The sequence below is a fragment of the Cuculus canorus genome, chromosome 4, assembly GCF_017976375.1.
Source record: "Cuculus canorus isolate bCucCan1 chromosome 4, bCucCan1.pri, whole genome shotgun sequence".
In the NCBI taxonomy this organism is placed as follows: Eukaryota; Metazoa; Chordata; class Aves; order Cuculiformes; family Cuculidae; genus Cuculus; species Cuculus canorus.
In genome coordinates, this window is record NC_071404.1 from 42,790,741 (window position 1) to 42,813,621 (window position 22,881).

General features: G+C 36.3%; 1 protein-coding gene across 9 annotated transcripts in view; it reads left to right on the forward strand.

Moving 5' to 3' along the window:
- The window catches only part of MARCHF1 (membrane associated ring-CH-type finger 1), a 271,229-nt gene that overhangs the window by 157,610 nt on the left and 90,738 nt on the right, over nt 1-22,881 (forward strand). For 5 of the 9 annotated variants that reach the window (XM_054064369.1, XM_054064375.1, XM_054064366.1 and 2 more), the window contains one exon: nt 18,376-18,515. The exons of 3 other annotated variants lie outside the window; for them this stretch is intronic. In XM_054064369.1, coding sequence (XP_053920344.1) covers nt 18,414-18,515 — 102 coding nt within the window. In that variant the 5' untranslated portion in view covers nt 18,376-18,413. Of the gene's footprint in view, nt 1-18,355; nt 18,516-22,881 lie in introns of all 9 variants that reach the window. One more of the 9 variants, XM_054064368.1, reaches the window with a different exon arrangement.

The window sequence follows — 22,881 nt, forward strand, 5'->3', positions numbered from 1 at the left end:
CATTATAGGAGAGAGGCCAAGTAACTTTTTTTTTCAAATCGCTGTTATCCGTTTTCAATATCTGAGATAAGGAAGATGTGTCAAATGAGAGGCTATTAAGATGACCTATTAATTTCTAACTTATGTCCATAGAAATGCTAATTCACACAAAAAATGAAGGGAATTGTTTTAGTCTAGGAAAGAGTTGTGTTAGAAAATAAATTTTTCATCACTTGAAATGAAATCAAGCGTATGACAGGGGAAAGTACATTTATATGGACATATTAGTCTGTTTTGAGATAAATTATTCTCTCCTCAGAAGGCTATAATATATGCTATTCTTTGATTGCAATCAAAAAAATGAAGCGACCACATATTGCTTCAGAAATTAATCGTTGATTCTTTTTTTTTTTGGGGAGTTGATTTTGTTTCGCTTTGTTTCAGTACAGAACCCTAAACTTCCTTTAAAATTCTGTGATATTAGATGTCTTTAAAAGTTACTGAAGGTAGAGACTATTCAGACTGATTACTGACTTTCTTTCTCTTGCTCATCTGAGAAATTTTTGACCAACTTTATTGTATGGGTTTTTTTGTGGTTTTGGTTTGCTGTTTTTTTGTTATTTTTTTTTTAATTTCTGAAGCAGATGTTTGTCTTCTATGTGAGACATAAATCGTAGGATACGGTAGAGGTGATGAAGTTTACATTTTTCATAGCCTTCAAATGTTGTTGTAAAGTCACCAGCTGTTTTCCCGTGGGTTTATCACTCACATGCCCTATTTACATGATCCTTGAAACTCTCAGAATGACAGATTTCAGTGAGTCTATTCTTGAACCAAATAATATAGATTTGCTTAATTAGGTGAAACATAATCCTGAAATATGAGATTTCTGTTTTTTTCAAACTCTTAGAAGCCCTTCTTAAATGCATAAGCCCATATGTTCCTCATGCTGTGCAAAACTATTCAGGGGGAACAAAGCCTGTTAAAAACTCGGAGATGAAGTGCAGCTCGATAGCTGAAGAAGATGCATGATGTTAAGAGTTTACACCAAGACTTCAAACTAGAATTAAGGATTAAAGGGAATTCAAAGCCACAAAACTCTAGATTTATATTGGTGACTAGAGGATTTCTGACAGCTCAGGTCAGATCTCTTAAAGACGTGTCACAAACTGGCAAGGACAAATATGTTGGACAAAATGAAACAGCAAGTCTGCCAGCCCCCTTTAGGCTTTCGAAATCATGTACAGGACTGCTTTAACCTGAATATGATAGGAGTGGAAAGATATGAATGTTATTCTGAGACAATTTTCATAACTCCTTCCTTTCAATATAAAATACTGTGTGTTGCAGAGGTAAGAAACAAAATAACTTTACATAACTATGAAATACCTCTCAAAATAAGTTTATAGATGTCACAAGTTTAAAACGAAAGCTTTAACATTAATAAAAATGTGATTAAAAGATAATTATTGATATATTTTGCCCAATAAGTGAGCCAAAAAAAAAAAAGGAACACTTGAGGGAGGAAATATCCCTTCCTAATTCTTGCCCTCTCCAGTCCCAGCAAATTTTGCACATTGCAGAAATCCTGGAATAGTACTTATTAGAAGCATTTTCCCTTAAAAGGTGTACAGGAGTGGAAAGAGGCAGACAGCTGTATTTCTAATCTGTATGGTTACTGACATGGATAATAGATAGTTTTCTATGTTTATTAATGCTATAGTGAAACCTATGAGGAAATTAAAATACATTTTTTGAAGAAGGATCTGGACAGTACAGTAAACATGGTTTAATGTTCAGTTTTATCTCCTCTGTGTTAAGTGATTATTTTCCACTGTGTGTATGAAATAACGCAAGGAAAAACAGTATGTGATCCTAGATCTAATGAGGTTAATGTGCACAGATATAATACTGTTATAAATTTGGTGTTTTTTTCAACTTATGGTTTGTTTGATTTGTCAACTTCAGTGACTTCCTTCAAGTGATACATCGTAATTTTCAAAATTATAACACTATAGTGGAAAACTTTGAAGCTGTCTTCGTTTCACAGTAGAAATAGCTCATTTATTGCTGTCTACAGTTGCTTGACTGAGACATATTTTTGTCCAAAGCAAAACTTTACCTAGTACTCATGATTACTTACGTAAACATCTTTTTCAGGAAGGTATGCCTGCAATTCTTTGAAAGTCCAGGTAAATAGTACTCTCTCTTCTTTGACCGTTACACTGTTGACATTCCACCAAGAACCGTAAGGGCTCAAAGAAGCAGCATTTGCCTTTATGGGATTCTACCCATTCTTTCCTATTACCTCATGGTTATCTGCTCTGTTTTAGATTTAGCTGATTCTGAAGGTGCCTGGCCTAGTAATTATGAAGGTCATTACTGGTGTTTTTATCTAAAGGTAGTCACACAATGAGTTGCTTCGGTAACCTCCAGTTCTTATGTGAAGCGAAAGAGTCAAGGCCAGATTTCATCTCTATGTGAGCACTAACTGATCAAGACCATACCATATAGCAGTCCAGAATAACTTAAAAATTACTTCCAGGTTTTGTTTGTCATGAGTATAGTAACAGTTCACTATTAGCAAACAGTACTGTCTGGTAAACCTATTTCAAATGTTTATACCTAATTAAACCAATTTTCTGTTAAAATGAAATTTCCCATTCTGAAAAAAAACCAGTAAGCATAGTTTATGGATATCTTAATTTCTGCTTGTTGAAAACTAGATTTTGCAATATAAATGTTTAGTTATTCTGTGTCTTCAGAATTAGATTAAGCATATGGCTGAAATTTAGATTTGTGAAAACAATAGCTCTATAATGGTTTATTGCACAATGTTTTTATCATAATTATTTTGTTAGCAATGTGTAGTTAATCAATTCTGAATATATGATTAGTTCAGAATCTACTAGAGAGGCTTCTGGTGATAACTATAGTTTATTTCGTAAGTAGCTTAGAAATGTTTGGAAGATCCTAATCGATCTTAACTAAGCAGTCACAAAACAGAAAGATAGACAGACAGCAAAAGAGTCAGTGGGGCATTCTGGGAGTAAGAATCTACCTGTGTTGCTTGTGACCTACCAAGCTATCTTGGTTTGGTTCTGGCTAATTTACATAAATCAGAAGGTTGATCTGCTGCTTCATTTTCAGAAGAGTATTTAACATATTTACCTGTTGCTTGATGAATGAAGGCGAGAAATTAAGTAATCTGTATGCATATAGACCCAATCATGAGTCTAAACTATTAGCAGGGAGTTTTAATTGATGCTGTACTGGGAATGCCACTTGATTGTTCCTGTTAATTCTTGAAATAAAAATATTTTAATTTTGGAAGTCCATAATTCCCGCTAATATATATAAATTACTTTATGATAGACATTTTATTTCAAATATCTTCCTTCCTAAGTGGAGGGACAAAAATGAGTGAGCATAACATATTTTATGTTTGGGCTAGTAGACTATTTAGTATAACTATTTCATTCTGTGCTGTGTATTTCACTCTGGGAGCCTGTGATAACTTTCTGCTGACCTGATAAATTGCCTGGACCTATTAGTGGTTGTCAATAAAGTATATATAGTGTCTTAACATTTAATTAGATTTATGTAATCAGTATCCCTTGACATTACTGTGTAACTGTACTGGAGAAGACCCTAATTAGTAAACTGCCATAGTTTTTAAAGGGCGCACTTGACATTTTATTTCTCTGTACATTTTGATTACTTTGCCAGTCTCTGAATGTGAAAAACAGCCATTCTAGGACATTTTTCTTTCTTTTTTTCCTTTAGTTAGAGGCAATAGCAAGGAAAATATATAATTTTCACACTTTCAATACCATGCCTCTTCGTAAATGTACTGAGCTTACATCAAGCACAACATATTTTAATTCCCAGTGTTGTTTCTATTTCAGTGGGTTTTTTGATACTTTTGTAATTTTAAGAACTATGTGGTGCCTTGTGTAAAACTGTAAGAAGTATTCCTTCTGTAGAAGAGCTACTGCTGTGCTGAAAAGGAAATTTGAGATGACACCTTCATTGTGCACTGCAACTCTTGTGGGCTTTTTACTTAGTGGAAGATGAACTTTCTAGCATGAAATTTTGCGTATATGGTAACAGAAAGATGTATTTCTTTCTGTCTTATGATGGAACTTGTGTTTAAATGTCATTTGGAAAAAAAAAAGAAAATAAAAACTGTATCGGTTTTGCTTGATGAAGTAATCTTAGACACCAGGTAGAGGTATAGCCTTAGAGCAAATATATTTTCTATTACGGTGTAGGAATTTCAAGACATAAAATTCATAAGTTTAATCTGTATTAACAACAGATATTAACACTAATCAAACTGCAATCCCATGGGTTGCCAGTAAAGGCTTAAGTAAATATATTTATGTTATAATACAATATATATTTACATATATATAATTAAGCCTTAAAGAAATAAAAATTTCTGAATTTAGTGTAAAATGTGTAAATGCCTAAATGAATAAAATTTAAACTTCAAGGAACTGAAGGAAGGAGGCATAACCTTGGAGCAGCTCAAGAAGCTGTTTTATATAGGAGAAATGCTATATATTTTAGTGACTGGAACAAAAAGAATACATGGATTGGTGAGTTAGTAAGTGGAGGGAGAAACTTTCACAAAACAGCAAAAAAATAGTCCTTTGGGAAAAAAAGCAGAAAAAAACCCAGTCAACCAGTGTGAATATTTATGCACGAGAGACACTCTGTGTCAGTGAATTATGTTGCTTGTCAGGGCTGTGGAAGATGTGATTCCAGATCTTGTTGGATCATAAAAATGGTTACCCTTAAGGATGAATTTGATGCAGGTCATCATTGGTATAGAGTATCCTTGGAAAGCTAGGACTTGTCTCTTATGCCTCATCTATAGAAGGGAGGGAACAGCACGTTAGTCTTGCGTAGATGATAAGTAAACAAATAATTCAAGATTATGGGGTGCTGAGGTATTATGGGGCACGGGCACACTAAATCCATGAAGATAACTCATTAAATGACACTGCAGAGCTACTCAAGTTAGCACTGAGCTTACTTGAGAAGCCGTGTGACTGCTTAAGGAGGTCGCAGGCCACTGTGAGATAGTTCTTGTGAGGGCAAGGCTTATGGCTTAGCCATAGAGCAATTAAACAGCTTTTAGAACAGGACCTTTGTAGAGGACTACCTTGTGTTACGTAGCTCACATCCCACAACTGCTATGGGCATCTCCGCACCATGCTATTCTGCGTACTGTTGTCTCAACTTTAATGCCAGTGTTTAGTGTCACCTAAAAGAAAGCAGTATGGATGGTAGCAAAGTCTGAGAAGGTTGTAACTGCAAGATTACATGCTTCAGGGGATTGTCAGAGGTCCAGCCTTCTGGATGGCACAGGATGAGACTTTGCTGCCTGAGCTGCTGTACCATAGCCATGACTGAATTCTAAATCTTTGTGTGTTCACCTAGTCACTAAAGGGAGCGAGGAAGCAATGCTGTGCCATCAAGCATTGCGCTTGTCTTCTGTCCTCTCAGATTCTCAGTTTTATGGCTTTACATTTTGTCAGTATACTTGCTGAAGTCTTCTTTCTTTGAGGTTCTTTGGAAATATTTGCAAGAAGGCGGATAACTGTTTTGTGCTTAGTGTTATTTTGGAATAGAAGAGAAACTAATGCTGTGCTTAGTTTTGCGCTTTGATTAGCAAACACACAAATGCCACGTCTTTGATTTTTTTAAATGGTTTGTGAAGAATAACGTGTTATAGGTGGGATGTGCTTATTATCTGCATGAATTGTAGCTAGCTGACAACCATCAGAGTTGAGGTTATGATAACTGCACGTCCTGCATGGTTTTCATCTCACAAAGAAGCGAGCCCCATATTGCCTGTTTAAAATAATGTGTAAATCATTATGGTCAGCTATTGTAATGTTTTTGTTTTACTTAGCTGTCACTACCATTAGTTATTTGCCCCCATATTTAATTAGATAATTTTATAAGACACTATTCTTGGTTTCTGGCTGCCTTTGGCTTATTTTTATTTCTAATAAATAGAGATTGTAAGGAATTTACTCCTGATTAGTGAGCAATATGGTCATACCCACCAATACGAATTTGTAGGTATTCTATGACTGGGAATCATCATGAAATAGTTTATTTGAATGATATTTGTCAGAAAATTTGGAGTACTCATCTCTGGAAACTGAGGTGCAGACAGTGATATTTGATATTCTATTGGAAGGTACTTGTTAAAATACTTACTAAAGTTAAGCTGTTTGCATTATAATAAAGAAAATTCTGCTAAATATTTTGAAGAAGACTCATGTTGTCATCAAGGATTAACTGACTATACTACCTAATAAGTTGATATAAGTGCCGAATTATGTTTGATAAAAACTTGTAAAAGATGTGCTGAAGGCAGAAAATTGGGATTCCTTTTTAGCAAAGATTAAATAAGCCCATTAAATAGTTGTGACTGCTAAACTAACTGAATATACTATTGCAAGTAATCCTTTTTCATACCCCCTCTTCTGATACATATTGTCAAGATCATGCCTTAAGATCTGACCTCTGCTAGGAGGAAATCATGACAGATGGCCTATTTAGGGTTTTTCAGGATAAACGGATTCCGCTTATTTAAGTTATAAATAATTACTGGCCTACTAGCCTAATGCTGTGGTTACTTGTAACAGCTTAAATAACTAGTCCCTTACATAAGTAAAGTATATGTTAACATAAAAGGTAATGATTATGTGAATAAATATTTGAATAATACTACCCTCATAATTTTCAACTGCGATTTCCAGAAAATAACAATACAAAAGTAGGCCTTAGAAGTGAATGTGTAGGTACAAAAGTATGACTTAAATAGGTGAAATAATACTTTATTTAAATGGGATTCTCATGAGACAGTAGTAGTTATGGTGGCATAATTATTAGAAGCAGTTATTCTCACCACTCTGGCTGCTGTCAAAAAGTAGATTAGGAACTACATGGAGAGACTGAGTAGGAAAGAAAAGAGTTGGAGTGTGTAGACCTTCTAGTTTTTATGTTTGTAGTTAACTTAGTGAAATAAACAGAATGTTTTGCTGTATAGATAATAAATCTGGAGAGGTGCCAGAAGATTGAGTAAATGTCAGTATGGCACCATAAACTGAAATTAATGGAATTCTTCAGAACATTTTCAAATAGTTTCAAATAAAGCCTAAACCTAATTTATCATAGGACTTTAAAAAAAAAACAAAACAACCAAAACTGAGGCAAAACATAAAAACAAATAATATGAAGAAAGTACCATTTTAAAGTGTCAACCTATTACCATTTGTTAAGCATTTATATAATGGTAAACATTTATTCTGGGGTTATTTAGGATATGAAGCACAAAGAGTCACAAACAAGAATGAAACATGCTTTTACAGAGTAATAGTATCTAAGCAATAGGATTTGCCTTTCCAGCAGTGATAGCCATGGTCTAGCGTAGGTGCTCTATGACTGACATTACAGGAGCAGGATCCAAACTGAGCGTGAGGTTTCTGTGTTTAAAGTTGTCAAATAAAGATGGTTTATGACTGCCCAGAACATTGTATTTGACAGAACTTATGCTAAGAATACTTCTCTGAAAAAGGGTAGATACTTTTCTTGGACTGCACTTGGTATTAATGCACTTTGACATGTGCACTTCTGGCAGTTCAGTGAAATGAGATTGGATGTGATTTTCCCTTTGTTCTTAAAAACTCATTTAAGTTCAGTATTAATTACCCATCCTTTGAAACAAGGCTGTTTGTCTTTCAGACACCTAAACTTTATTGGATTTTTTTAAAAAAGCTCCTTCTGCCTTCATATTTTAATTCAATAGTGAGCTCTGCCAGATTCAAAGTGGATTTTATCTTACAAAATAAATATATGCTTCTCTAAATAAAACACATAAAAGCGAGGACTCTTACATATGCAGAATAAAGTCTGTTAAAGTCTTAGTTTAGCTTCTTATGCCGTGTGCATTTGGATAACTGCATGTATAACACTGTGAGTTAGTTTATGCTTTACCTTCTTGTGGATCTTTTGCTTGTTACTTTTTATGCTCTCTTTATGGCTTCCCTGAAGAATTTCCATCTGCTAGTGGAGCTCAGTGTGGTTTTAACATGTACACTTATCAGTCATGCCTTTGTTTTTGATTGAAGCTTTGGTTTATGCTGCTTGACAATCATGTGTGGTTAAATATATGCAGACTCACAGAGAAAAAATATGTACTTTGTTCTTGTTCTCAAAACTCTGTTTGTTTCAAGACCATTCTCCTTTCTGCTTGGAAGTCTGATGCATCTGGAATTTACATGGAGGACTCTTGAGGGAAGGATTAGGCACCCTTTTTCACTCACCTGTAGGCAGGAACATGCCAGAGGCATATACCGTTGCATTGCTTTTGAAAGGTCTGAGGACAATTCCATGGAGACATCTGTCCTTGGATGAAAAACACCTTCCCAAGAAGAGTAGTTGTGATATTTGATTATGGAATAGAGATTGCTTATTAAAATAGGGGGGAAAAAAGAAGTAGAATTAAACTCTGCATAGGCAAATACAGATTGGGCAGTATCTACCTCTGTAAAGATTAATTTTAAAAAATATTAAAACAGTAGCCATACATGTAAGTTTATTTCTCAATGTTTTCTTCTTGCAGTGTTCACAGATGCAAAGAGTAGAATTACAATGCTAAAAGTTTACCATGTGGGAAAAAATCTGTCATGGTTTCTCTAAAGAGCCTTGAGTCATTTAAAATTGCTTTCCGCTTTAAACAAGAGATACTTCCCATTGTGCAAAAAAAAAATAAAAATAATATATGTGACTGTAAAGACAAATATCCCTGCAATTTTTCTATCTTTAGTAACCCAAAAGACTTTTTTCTTTTGAAAGCTTTCAAAGATTTCTTGTCATTCTTTGGGTACAATGTTTATGGAGTGGCTAGACAAATTAATGTTAGCCTCAATGATTTTTGTACTAGTCATCTTAAATTGATTTATTTTCAATAATAAACTGTTTTAAATAATGAGTGAAATTTGGATCCTAAGTTGTGACAAAAAGGAATCAGAGTCTTCATGCACTAAGGATCAACTTAAAACACATATTAGCGTAACAGAAAAGAACAAAGCATAGGTTGACTTTAGTTGGAAATGATGATATGTTTAATTATGGTACATGAACATCAAAACAGCCCCTTCCATAATCTCTGAAAATTGGTTGGATAATACAAGTAGCAACATCGTGACGCATTTGGTAAGCATAACTAAGTTAAATGACAACTCTGCTTTGCTTTTACAGGTAGGGGAAATGCAATTATTTGTGCATAATTTGGTTTACTCTTCAAGTAATGCCCTAGAAGCACTTCTGAAATCAGTCATTAATAAATAGGACAACATGATTGAATTCTGATTCTTACATCCACTTAGTACAGAGGAATGTGATTGTGTATATGCAGTAACTGTACAAGGAAACTGGTCTCTTGATCAATACCATCATTTTAGGTGTTAACTGAGTGATTTGTGGGCAATTGTGCTTGTTTTTTGTTGGTCTCTGCAATTTTATTTTTAACGAGGCTAGCACATTAGGTTAATATTTTAGTGAATTGGTGCAAATATCAGACTGGCAGATATAATTTGTCTAGTTTGGCCTTTGAAGCTACTGAGATTGCAAGTTACATTAATTAAATGCTGGACTTACCTGTTTCTTACAAAATTATTCCTCGGTGTGGAGTGGCAGGTGGTTCTTAGTTCTTGCCACAAGAAAAGAGTTTTTACACACATTTATCAAAATTGTATATGGCAACTAATTTCTTTCCCACTGACTTGAAAGACCCATCACTGGATTGTACTGAACTGGAATATTTTACAGCTGTTGGCATGATCACATTTGTTTTAATAATTTTTTTTCATTCAGAGATAATTGTAAAGCTCAAGGTTGAGCTTCTTATTTGTATAAATACAAAGTTAGAGTCATTATGCTGTTATGCTATGGCTATACTGAGTTGTTCTTGTGAATCACAGCAGTCATAGGATGATATTGACTCACCTGTTGAGAAAAGCATATTGTTCACTTGTGACACAAAAAATAGCACAAGCTATCTGCACTTTCTGGTGCCTTCAGCACATGAATTTATGTTCATATTCAAATTAGAATAATTGATTGCAAGTCACGGCTTGATAAGACTCAGAGAAGAGATACACGAACAATAACAGGGACTGTATTTCTCTTACCGGAGCTCAGCAATTGAAGACTATTTTGCTTTCCAGTATTTCTGTAGTTCTACTCTTGGAATATTTTGATGATCTGCCAAGTCGTGCAGTGTGTTTAGTTGCTGGATGAATACCATCCCTTTGATTGCTGTTGGGAATCTTTGAATACAGAGAACAAAACTATTTAGCTCAGATAACAGTGTGTTTTGTGTTCAGTTTCCTGCTGTTTCATGGTAGCTGTTAGATCCTGTTAAGGACTGACAAGGTGTAACTTTCTTATGTGCTTCATCTTCATTCAGTCTTTGTTGAGGCCTTTGTTACCTGAACCTGATTATGTTCCTGAATTCCTTACTGATTCTTTTCTCTCACTAGATTAATGATCCTTCTGGAGACATTGTGCTTTTATTTCATATATCTGGTTGATTTTAATGCATTGTTCTTAACTATCCCCTATTTATTTAGTATTAATATCATGCAAGGTGTCTTTGTGTCTATAGTTCTCTATGTCCCTTTGCTTGCTTGAATTCTAAATAAAAACTGCTGGCCTTATAAAGTATGATTAAAGTAATTTTTTTATTTTTAAACAAATTTATAGGGGATTGATTAAGATTTTTTTCAGGCAATGCATTTGAGGAGGTGGTCCTTCAGTTCGATGAGGAAGTGCAGGGTATTCTGTTCAGTTATGATCTGTACAGTGGTAGTCATCATTTTGACTCCTCAGAGCAAAAAAGAGTTGCAAATGTTCCATGTAGTACTGCACCCCAAAAAGAACAAAATAGGAATGTAGCTATAGTTAGATGATTCTTTGTCTTCACAGATACAGGTGGTATAGAAAGGATCGATTTATCATTTACTGAGGGGTGATGGTGGTGTCACTCTTTGGAATGTTCTTGCAGATCCTTGGAGGACTGTTGCCACAGGCATATGGCATGCACTGATTTTGGGCATACACTCTTCATTATAGCTTTGGCTAAGGTAGACTGTGGAGCTCTAAACTAATGTGTTTTTAAAAGGTTGTAAAACTTTGAGAACACAGACTTCTTGCTAGCTGACATTATAGAGCATACGCTTCAAATTGTTGAAATGCCATCTACCTGTCTCGACTGCATAGAAACTCATAATGACTTCAAGTAGTTACCTTTGTCATACTGAACTACAGCTGTTGCCTGGGGTTTATGGTTCTTTCTCAGGTCTAAGTACCAGGAGTATCCAGCTGTGCAAGAGTCATTTTATAGAATATTCCCTATACCAAGCTGTTTCTTTCACTTCATCTGTAATCAAACCCAAACTGCGTTGTATAACACTTTATATATTATATGTGATATATGGGTTTGTATTCTCTCTACCCCAAGCATGGAGAGCACAGGACTCTAGAGATGGTGGAATTTGTCTTACTTCTCTACACTAAACACATCTCTGGAAGAATTTACTGTACACTGAAACATGCAGCAATATAGGTTCGTTTCTGCTAAATGTTTATTTGAAAATTTGGTAGACAACCAGAAACAAAGGAGGTAGCCTGATGCAGAAAGCTATGTAAAAATACAAGCCTAAAATAATGATAAAATAGTAATTCATCAGAAGCAATACAATTTTAGAAAAGATCTTCAGTGAAGACCTGACGCTTTCCCTATTAATAAATCATCAAGAGCGTGGTGATTCGAAAGAAAGTTTCAGCTAACTACTTATGTAAGCAGCTGCTCACCTGTAGTTGTAGCAGACTTTTAATCTGACCTTGGAGCTCTAGGAACTTGGGAGCTATATATTTTATTCCTAGGGTATCTTTTCTACCACTTATCTTAAATATACTATGTTAATTTTATTGCCTTTGAAAAAAAACATGTTTGTGTGCATCCAGTCCAAAGAAGGAAGTGTAAGAGTGACCATTTAAAGCATTTTTTTCAGTAGTAGAAAGATTGGTTGTTAGTCACCAGTCTTGGGAGAATGATCAGGAGGTTTTCCATCTGAACAATGTTCTAGAGAGAAATACCTTCTGTGAAGAATGTTCTTTTTAAAATGATGTGAAGACTTCCTTAAAAATTATGTGCTTTTTTGACTTTTTTTCCTAAGTTCATATTCTTTCTTCGGGGAAGAAGCAAGCAGTAAAGGGCCCCTGGTTGGAAGTGTAGCCACCCTGTTTATGGTGTGCATTCAGAGAGACAATGAAGTCTGGGGTTTTTTTTCAGACGTAGCAAGCCAAAAAGTTATATATACATTCCTCTAGGTTGTTCTCATTATACAGTATTCTTCTGGGGCAGACTTAAAAAATTCTTACATTCATCATGGGAGAATGCATTTTAGCATCATAACAAATGAAATCTGCCCATATGTCCTGTGTGTAGTGAAATGTTTTACTGAAGAGTTACTGATTGATTTTACCAAAGTAGAGAACCACTGCCCAGAGCTCTTTGTTTATTAAGGTTCAAGTGGTATGAAAGTCTGGAGAAAGTAAGACTGTACCTTGCTTGAGGAGGACCTGGTTAGAGACTGTTTATGCAAACTGGATAACCACAAATTCATGGGCCCTGATGTGATACACCTACGAGTGCTGAGAGAGCTGGCAGATGTTATTGCTAAGCTGTTCTCCATTCTCTTTGAAAGATCATGCTGAACAGGAGTGGTGCCTGAGGACTGGAGAAAAGCCAGTATCACTTCAGTCTTCAAAAAAGGCAATAAGGAGGACCCGGGAAAGTACAGGCTGGTCAATCTTGCCTCCATCCCTGGAAAGGTGAAGTAACAGCTCATTCTGGATGTCATCTCCTAGCATCCGGAGGAAATAAAGTTTGTTGGGAGTGGTCAACGTGGGTTTGCCAGGGTTAAATCATACTTAATCAATTTGATAGCCTTCTGTGGTGGCATGACTGACTGGGTAAATGAGGGGAGAGTGGTGGATGTTGTCTACCTGGACTTCAGCAAGTCTTTTGACACTTGTCTCCCATAACATGCTCATTGGTAAACTTAGGAAATCTGGGCTAGAGGAGCGGGCAGTGTGATGGATTAAGTACTGGCTGGATGGCAGAGCTTAGAGGGTTGTGATTGGCAGCATAGACTCTAATTGGAAGCCTGTAGCTTGCAGTGTTTCCCGGGGGCAGTACAGGGCCCAGTCTTGTTCAACATATTCATCAATGATCTGGATGAGGGGACAGAAGATAACCTCAGCAAGTTTGCTGATGACACAAAACTGGAAGGAGCTGTTTAATATCTTCATTAGTGATATTGACTGTGAGATTGAGTGCACCCTCAGCAAGTCAGCAGATGGCACCAAGCTGAGTGGTGCATTTGCCGCCTTGGAAGGACAGGATGTCATCCAGAGGGACCTGGACAGGCTGGAGAAGTGGGCCTGTGCGAACCTCATGAGGTTCAACAAGGCTAAGTGCAAGGTCCTGCACATGGATCAAGGCAATCCCCGATTTCAATACTGGGTGGGGGATGATGTGATTGAGAGCAGCCCTGCAGAGAAGGACTTTGGGGTGCTGGTCAATGAGAAGCTCGACATGAGCCGGCAATATGCGCTTAAAGCCCAGAAGGCCAACCGTATTTTGGGCTGCATCAAAAGAAATGTGGCCAACAGGTCGAGGGAGATGATTCTGCCCCTCTTTTCCTCTCCTGTGAGACGTCATTTGGAGTATTGTGTCCAGTTCTGGAATCTTCAACATAAGAAGGATATGGAACTGTTGAAACGGGTCCAGAGGAGGGCTACAAGGATGATCAGAGGGCTGCAACACCTCCCATATGAGGACAGGCTGAGAAAGTTGGGGTTGTTTAGCCTTGAAAAGAGAAGGCTCCAAGGAGACGTTATTGTGACCTTCCAATACCTGAAGGGGGCTACAAGAAAGCTGGAAAGGGACTTTTTACAGAGGCTCGTAGTGATAGGATTAGGGGCAATGGGTATAAACTGGAGAGGGGCAGATTTAGGCTAGACATAAGGAAGAATTTCTTCACTATGGGAGTGGTGAGGCACTGGCACAGGTTGCCCAGGGAAGTTGTGGGTGTCCCATCCCTGGAGATGTTCAAGGCCAGGTTGGATGGTGCCTTGGGCAGCCTGATCTAGTGGGAGGTGTCCTTGCCCATGGCAGGGGGGTTGAAACTAGATGATCTTTCAGGTTCCTTCCAATCCAAACTATTCTATGATTCTATGAGTGGCTGATACACCTGAAGGCTGTGCTACCATCCAGTATGACCTGGAGAGGCTGGAAAGCTGGGGAGAGAGTGACCTAATGTAGTTCAGCCAAGGCAAGTGTAGGATTCTGCTCCTCAAGTGGAACAAACTTGTGTGGTAGTTCAGGCTAGAGGTTGACCAGCTGGAAAGCAGCTCTGCAGAGAAGTACCTGGGAGTCCTGGTGTACGACAAGCTAACCATGACCCAGCAATGTGCCCTTGTGGCCAAGAAGGCCAATGATATCCTGAGGTGCATTAAAAGAATGTAGTTAGCAGGTCGAGGGAGGTTATCCTCCCCCTCTGTTTTGTCCTAGTGAGGTCCCGTCTGGAGTACTGTGACCAATTCTGGGCTTCTCAGTTCAAGAAAGATGAGGAAATGCAGGAGAGAGAACAGTGGAGGGCCACAAACATGATTAGGGGACTGGAACATTTCTTATCAGGAGAGGCTGAGAGACCTTGGTTCTGCTTAGTCTAGAGAAGATTGAGAGGGGATTTCAACAATGCTTATAAATATCTGAAGGACATGTGTCAAGAGGATGAGGCCAGACTCTTTTCAAAAGTGTTGCTCAGTGATGGGACGATGGGCAATGGGCACAAACTGGGACATGGGAAGTTCCACTTGAACATGAGGAAAAACTCTTCAGGGTGACAGAGCACTGGAACAGGCTGCCCAGAGATGTATCTTCTCTTGTATATTTCCTTCTCTGGAGATAGAAAAAACCCACCTGGATGTGTTCTTTTGCTACCTCTTCGTGGTGAACTTACTTTAGCAGGAGAGTTTCATATCGTGCTTTAAAAATAAGCTCTTTGGACCAGCACGGCACCAGAGTGACACAAAGCACTCAGGAGGAGGGTGTAAACTATTTTACTAAACAAGGTGCCTGCCCCTAAAACACTGGATTCAAACCATTAAACAACCTGTACTGGATAGAGCACTGACCAGAAACTGCAGCAGCCAAAGCTACTGGAACACTCCATCACTTTGCAACACTGGCAATATTGAAACGATTTGCTTAACAGGAAAGCAGCCTAGAGAGCATGATGCTGGGGAGTCAGAGCCAAGACCAAAAAACAAAACCGCCAGCTATAGCCCGCTGCAGCTGTACCTGTTGTAAGGAGGAAAGGGAAAGCAGAGGAGGAGAGAAAAGGAAAAAAAAGAGAGAAAAGAAAAAAAAGAGAGAAAAGGAAAGAAAAGAGAGAAAAGGAAAGAAAAGAGAGAAAAGGAAAAAAAAGAGAGAAAAGGGAAAAAGAGAGAAAAGGGAAAAAGAGAGAAGAGGAAAAAAGAGAGAGTTTCCAAGGTTCTGGGTGTATCAGCATGTGTTTCTCTGTTGAGCTGAGTTTGGAAGGTAGTCGCTTCTGAGAATCACGTGCTTTGAGACATTGTTTAATCCACGGGATGCCCTTCCATACGGAGAGTTGGACTAGGTAATCTCTGGAGGTCAAACCTCAATTATTCTGTGATTGTGTCATTCTGATTGGCTCAATGTCTTTTCACTTATCAGCCATAAAGCAAGTGGCACCTCTTTGCCCAGCCCCAAGTGCTGTCAATAAAATGAGGCAGGAACAACTCAAGCATTTTCATCCAATTTAATAGAGCTGACTACTGTCATACCATAGAATTCCCCTTCTCTGCTTGTGAACTCCACTTACTGGGCAATATGTGAAGAACCACCATGACGAGTTCCAGAGCAGGAGAAGCAGATAGTTTATCTTATTTTGAAAAGTCTAAGTGATACTGGAATAATTTCTGCTTGAAATTTTGAATGAAACCCAGGAAATCCTAGAAACATCAGAACAGTGTTGAAAAGACCTTTTACTTTCTCAGGAGATTTTGTATGCTTCCGTTTAAAAAGCGTGGGGGGATGGGTCAGGGACTAGCCTAATTACAAGTCAGACTGCACTGTTGTTTCACCTTAATTGGTAAATAGTATTTTGGCACAAATGATGTAGTAATTACCTGGAATTTGACGTAGAAATTATGTAGATGATGTAGAAATTACCTGGAATTTGATGTAGAAATTATGTAGATGGTGTAAAAACGATGTAGAAATTACCTGGAATTTGCAGAACTTTGAAAAAAACAAAAATTGTGTTTGGTTGTCTCATATTAAGTACCTATCTTTCAAAGTTGCCAAGTAGGACATGTGCAAATGCTTGTTCTTCTGATACTTTTTTCCAGTTTTACTTATATGTGCTTCATGATGTGTTACATATGCAATGAAAAGCATTTAAAACATTGTTTCTTTTTTGTATCTGTATACAGATTGTTGAAAAGCACAAGCTTTTCACTGGTACTTCCTTTACTCTTAAAAAAAGAACTAGTTTGGCATGTAAAGTTCTGGTCATTGCATTCCCAGAATTAAGGAAGATAAACAGTCTTGTAGGGCTTGCAAGACAGTGGATGCTCTGATCCAGTGGAAATCATAACTACTACTAAGTTGCTGACAATGAATTTAGTGAGTGCTTTGGTTAAATTTCTTACTGTAAAGCCTTTTTGGGCTTTACTGGGCTGTACTGATGCCCTGGAGTTCTTGGAAGCTAACAACTGAAAACTTTTATAATGGAAAAATTGACTGGACTGCTTGGGTGGTTGAGAGGCTGTGTGACACTCTTCATGATACTAATGCTTTACTGGCATACCTCATGTTAAGATATCAAGAGATTGAAAAATTAATAAGAATCGGTTCACCTGTAGAGTTACTCATCTAATCACTCCAACGTGATAAAGCTAAGGCTAGTTTCCACTTATTCCTTACTATAAATGAGGTTGTGTGGAGAAATACAGCTTTCTGCATTTCATGCTTTGAAAATTATGTATTAATGGCAAGTGTGGAAACAGTAGGGCTGTAGTTTGACAGAATCTGGTAAGAACCTGGTAAGATGCAAACCTACTGTAAACACAGTTGTGTCCTTGTGTACAGCATGGAGAAGTATTGCAGAAAAAACAAACCTACTATAAAAACATGTAGTATTCATTAAGTAGATGCTACTTAATGTAAGATTTAGCATTATTGTAGTTACATTCCAGATCTATTCAGTGTAGAGTTAACCTCATTTGGAGCACTAGGCACTCAATCTGGTAGGTTAATCTTTTTCTTATGTTTCATGATGTTACAGAATAACACTTTTTAAAATAAAAAAAAAAAGTCGTAAATGGCCAGATTATAAATTGCTTCAAATATTGCAGAGAAAAAAATTGCTCAAAGTTTTTTTTTTTAATTAATTAGCAAAGTTTTGCAATGAATAGTGCTGTTACATATTTCAACTGAAACGTAGATTGTGGCATTTTAAAAATATTTATGGAGGTTTCTTGCACTTAAAAACCCACCAATTTGCTAGTGACGCATTTTCAGATTGCGTTAGTCTTACCTAAAAAAACATCTTGTTACTGTTGCAAACTAAAAAGTTCACCTGCAACTTGCAGTTGGCATGTAACATTTTTTGAAGGTGGGTGTATAATACCTTTTGCTATTTACAATACATCCTGGTGTAATACTTCAAGACAAGCCAGGTATGCTGGTGTGGCGGGGCATGAGTACATGCATGAGTACATGAGTACAAACACATGAGTGTTTCTATACTGTTGATTTGTATTTACTATCTTCTACTGCTTTAGGGCTTTTTCAAGTGGTTTCAGGAAATGTGCAGTATTGCATCCAAATATTATATGGTTTTAGAAATTATGCTAGAGTCACAGTTATTTTGTAATAACGTTCCTTTAAAAAATAATAGTTTTTAAGTTAAAGGGACAACTTGAGAAAGTTTAAACATAATGAGAAGACATGTTAAAAGTTTTAAAATGATGAGAATTTTCTGACACTGAAATAGTATTAATATATATAAGGTATGCTGAAAGATTTTTTTCTAACCTGCATGGCATAACCCATTGAGTACTTTAAATAAACATGTTCTTCTAAAAGTATGTTTATGAATTTGTTTAGGTATAACTTAAAAAGCTGTTTTTAAAGGCATGCACCCAGAGACATGCTCACAATAAATTAAAAATGTCACTGTTTCAGGGAATCTAAATTATTTTCAGAATTTCAGAAATTGAGAAGGGATAATTGGAAGGAGAAAATGTTGGGCTGGTGCCAAGCGATAGCTCGTAACCCTCACAGACTTCCAAACAGCACAAGAACACCCGAAGTCTCAGGTGATACTTCAAATAACTCTACTTTGGTGAGTGAAAAATTGCATTTCATGACAGTGGCATGTGCAGATGAAGTTCAGAGATGTTAAATTTATTTTTAAAAATGTAGTGTTTACCATCAGTTGCATTGCCTCAGTGTGTGAAAGTTTTTGACGTTACAGCTATTTACTCTTTCCATTTGCTATTTTTTAATCTTTTATGTTATGCATGGTCCATTCTGACTTGCATGCTATGTCTATAAATCAGTATTGATGTTTTGTGAAGGGTAAATTCTTTAAGTAGGAAATGTTCTGATATGAATTACTTACATTCTTTATGATCATAATCAATGCAATGGTATTTGGCTCTGATTAATACAGCTGGACATTATCTAAAGGTACCTTTTTTGCTCTTTATTCCTGCTTGTAACAGGAACAAAGTATAGTATGTCTGCACTTGTGTTAGAGAGATGGATTTTAAGACCATCTTCACATGTTTAACATGATGTCGCAAGAGGTGGTTGAGTTTCTGCATGTAAAGGTATTGATAGGAGATGCCTTACAATTTACATAGCGCAGTTATCACGAGTTGTATGAAGTTAAGTGATTCATTGAAAACAATTTTAATCCTGCAGTTTTTGTTCATTCAAAAAAGTCTGTTTACGTCTGTAGACTTCGCCAGGTGAGTAAGAGGACTGGTAAAGGTTTGAATGTAAAGGCTTCAGACTTCATCGCATGTAAGAGCAAAAATTGTCTATGTACTTGTTTTTCTTCAACTGTATCGACTTTTTCAAACTACAGCAAAACTGATTATTTGGACACATTCAGTTAAATATGCCAGTCCGATTTCATTTTTTAGTTTAAAATAGGCACAACATTTGCCTGTTCTGAGAAGAATGAGGTATCAGGAAGTACTGCCCTCCAGTTCTTGAAACGTGAACATGATAACATTTAAGTAGAAAGGTGAATAATTCTTTATAACCACTGACAAAATGTAGTATTCCAAAGAGTGTGAAGAGAGTTATAGGTGAAGAGGCAAGGGTCTGTCTGAAGTTCTGGTGAAAAAAAGCCGCTATTTAATATGGCAAAATTATCTTGTTCAATGGTAGATTATATAGAATCTGAGTTTCTACTAATGAAGACAACACAAAAAGGGAGCAATGAAAATTTTATAGTTTACTTTGTATCCTGGTTTATTACTATAACTCACTTTAGTCTGGAATTATTTTCTTTTGGAGAAATAAAAGAAAAATTAAAAAACAATTGAGTCACGAGAGAAGAAATTTCAAACATATTATCCCCATATTAAATTAGTATTCATATTAGTGTTTTCTGATAAAATTTTATTTAGTTACTATTAAAATTTATATATTATCAGTAATAGATGATAGCTATGAGGGATTTATACTTGTGAAAATTTGCATATATGTATTTCTGCTTGACTGCTAAGGAAGATAGCATATGTCCTTTAATATTATGAGTGGCTATAGAATAATGATCTTCACGATAGGAAATAAAGCAATAATAGATCTTAAGACCTGTCAAGCTTAACTCTTCATTTTCTTCGCTTCCTGCTCTCTCAATTGTTTCTCTTTCTAACCCTCACTTCTGAAGTAAATGGCACTCAGTATAAGCTTTTGCTGGCAGCATCCTTCCAACTTGTGAGCTCGAGGCTGAAAATCCATTTTTTCCTTCTGAATATTTAAAACCTGAAATCTTGTTTCAAATCAGTTTCTGTTTTGTTTAGTAGCCTTAGCCTTTCAGTGTTGAAAAAATACAGACTTTAGCGCTGGCAAATGAAACATAAGAAACAGAAGAAGATAAAATATGTAATATTTGTTGTATGTGTACAAATCCACTTCCAATGAGATGAATTCAAGTCCTTTCTGAATTAAGGACTCCTCTGTGCTCCATATTCTCTTAGTGGGGTTTGTTTGTTCTGTCTTGCAAGTATAGTTATGGTAGGAAGCTCTTTGCTTCCTTAGAATGTAGGTGGCCAGTCTGGTTTTGGTGGGAAGCAAACTGGAGTGTACACTGCAGCTTTTTTTTCACCTCTGCTGTATGCCTTTTGTGTACAATTCTGATTCAGCAGAATGTCTTCTGTATTTTTTTTTATTTCCCTTTAAAAATACTCCCCCTCAAAGTGGTCTTTTCACAATGCCACTTTCTCAAAGAGGGCATGATCTGAAAATTGCAAATAAGTCTTACTAACTTTTATGAAAAGAAATATGTTTCTCTCTTAGTGAAGGAAGGAAGCAGGCTTATGGACTAGAAAGCAGATTATGATCATTAACAAATTGCCTTTTTCATTAAGCAAGTAAATGGAATACTGAACAACAATGCAGGAAAAATAAAAAGCAATGAAGTAAATTTAGAAAGTTTAATAAAATCAGGTATGCCATTTCATTTTACTGGATGTTACGATATTCTAGCTTCATCCAAATGAAATATTTCTGAAATATTTCAGCAAAACCCAACTAAATATTCTTGGAAATATTTTTCCATTATTCTTTTCAACTTAATTATAATATTATCCCCAGGCTTTGTCACCTTAGTCTACTTTATTTGAAGACTAAAGCCTTTGTGTTCAATGTTAGCTGCAGTACATGAAGATTGTATCAATTCAAATTATTATTGATCCTCTATTCTTTTCCACTCACTGTTTTTAATGTTTATTTAGCAAAAAGACTTTTCCCCGTTTAACTTTCTTTCTTGAGAATTTGATTCTGTTGTTGTTTTTTTTTTTTTTTTCCTGGTAATTTTTTTTTATTACTTTCTAGCATGTTTCTTTACTTTTCTATTTCATGGAGGCTTCTTCTACTATATTTATCTCTTCTGAAGTAGGTATTAATTGAGACAAATATGGAGATGTTCAGATTATTCTCTACAGGTTTTTTCTTTCCTTAAATGCAAATTCATATATCTTCATTTTTTCCCTTTCTCTGATTTTTGCTAGAGTTGGGGAAAGAATAGTGATATTTTCTTCCTTTATTGAAAAAAATCTAGATCTTGTAATTCTATACAATAGTATTTGCAACTTTTTGTTGTCTGAAAGAAAAATGGATATAATTGAAAATGTACGATTTTAAATTCTTTCTTCATGAGTAACTTGTCTCTGTACTGACAGTATGTATACTGTGATTCCGTAAGCAAATGTATATATGGTTAGTTCAAATGATTTTCATGGAAATATGTAAATATGTATTAATGTCGATTAAGCAGTTTGACAGAAGCAGTTCTGTGTCTATCTATCTTTGCTCAGTGTCTAGTGTTTCCTGGGGTCCCAATTTAAAACTTGAGCATTATCACAATGTGTGTTCTTAATAATTCTTCTTAGGATATGGAATAGTCCTTGATTCAGTACGTCATGTTAAACACATGAAGCTAATTAGATATAAACACATACTTAATGCTGAGTTGTAGTCATTAATACATTCAACTTTCCCCTGTTGTATTTCCCACTAGAATTGTGGGTGAATATATATGGAATTATAGTCATATGAGTAACTAGGTAATTTATGTTTGTATATGCAAATGAAATTTAGAAGTCATGGCAAATCATCAAGCATCTAATTTAACTCTATGGAAAGCTTTTTAATATGCAAGCAAATGATACCATCTGCTTCCTCAAGAGGAAGTAAAATATATTTATGAATTATCTGTTTGACATAGGCAGATCCCATATTGCTGCATCTGATCTATAGACATTGGCTAAGCAGGTTAATGGTAGACAATGGTTATTCCAAAATATAATTAAAAAACAATGGAAGGTGGTTTTGTTGTGCTTTAACATTGGCAGGCAACTCATCCCCACGCAGCTGCTCACTCACTCAGCTCTCAGTGCAATGGGATGGAGAAGCAGAGGCAAAAAGTGAGAAAAATAATGGATTGAGTTAAAGACAGCTTAATAGGTAAAGAAAAACTGCACACACACACACACAAAAAAAAACCCAAAAACCAACAAACCCAAAAAATTAATTAACTCATTCCCATCGGCAGGCTGGTTGCTCAGCAGTCTCCAGGAAAGCAAGACTTTCATCATATGTAATGGTTACTTGCAAGATAAGTAACTCTGAATCCATCACTGAATGTTCCCACTTCTTCCTTGTTGCCTCCACCTTTATATGCCAAGCCTAATGTCATAAAGTTATGGAATATCCCTTTGGTCAGTTGGGGTCAGCTGTCCCAGCTGTGTCCCCTCCCAAATTCTTGTGCATCCCCAGCCTGTTCGGTGATGGAGTGGTGTGAGAAGCAGAAAAGCCCATGGTGTAAGCCCTGCTTAGCAATAAATAAAAGATCCCTGTGTTATCAATACTGTTTTCATCACAAATCCAAGACATAGCAACATAGAAGCTACTGTAAAGAAATTTAACTCTGCCCTATCCAATACCAGTACAGGTTTTTGTCCAGTGTTGAT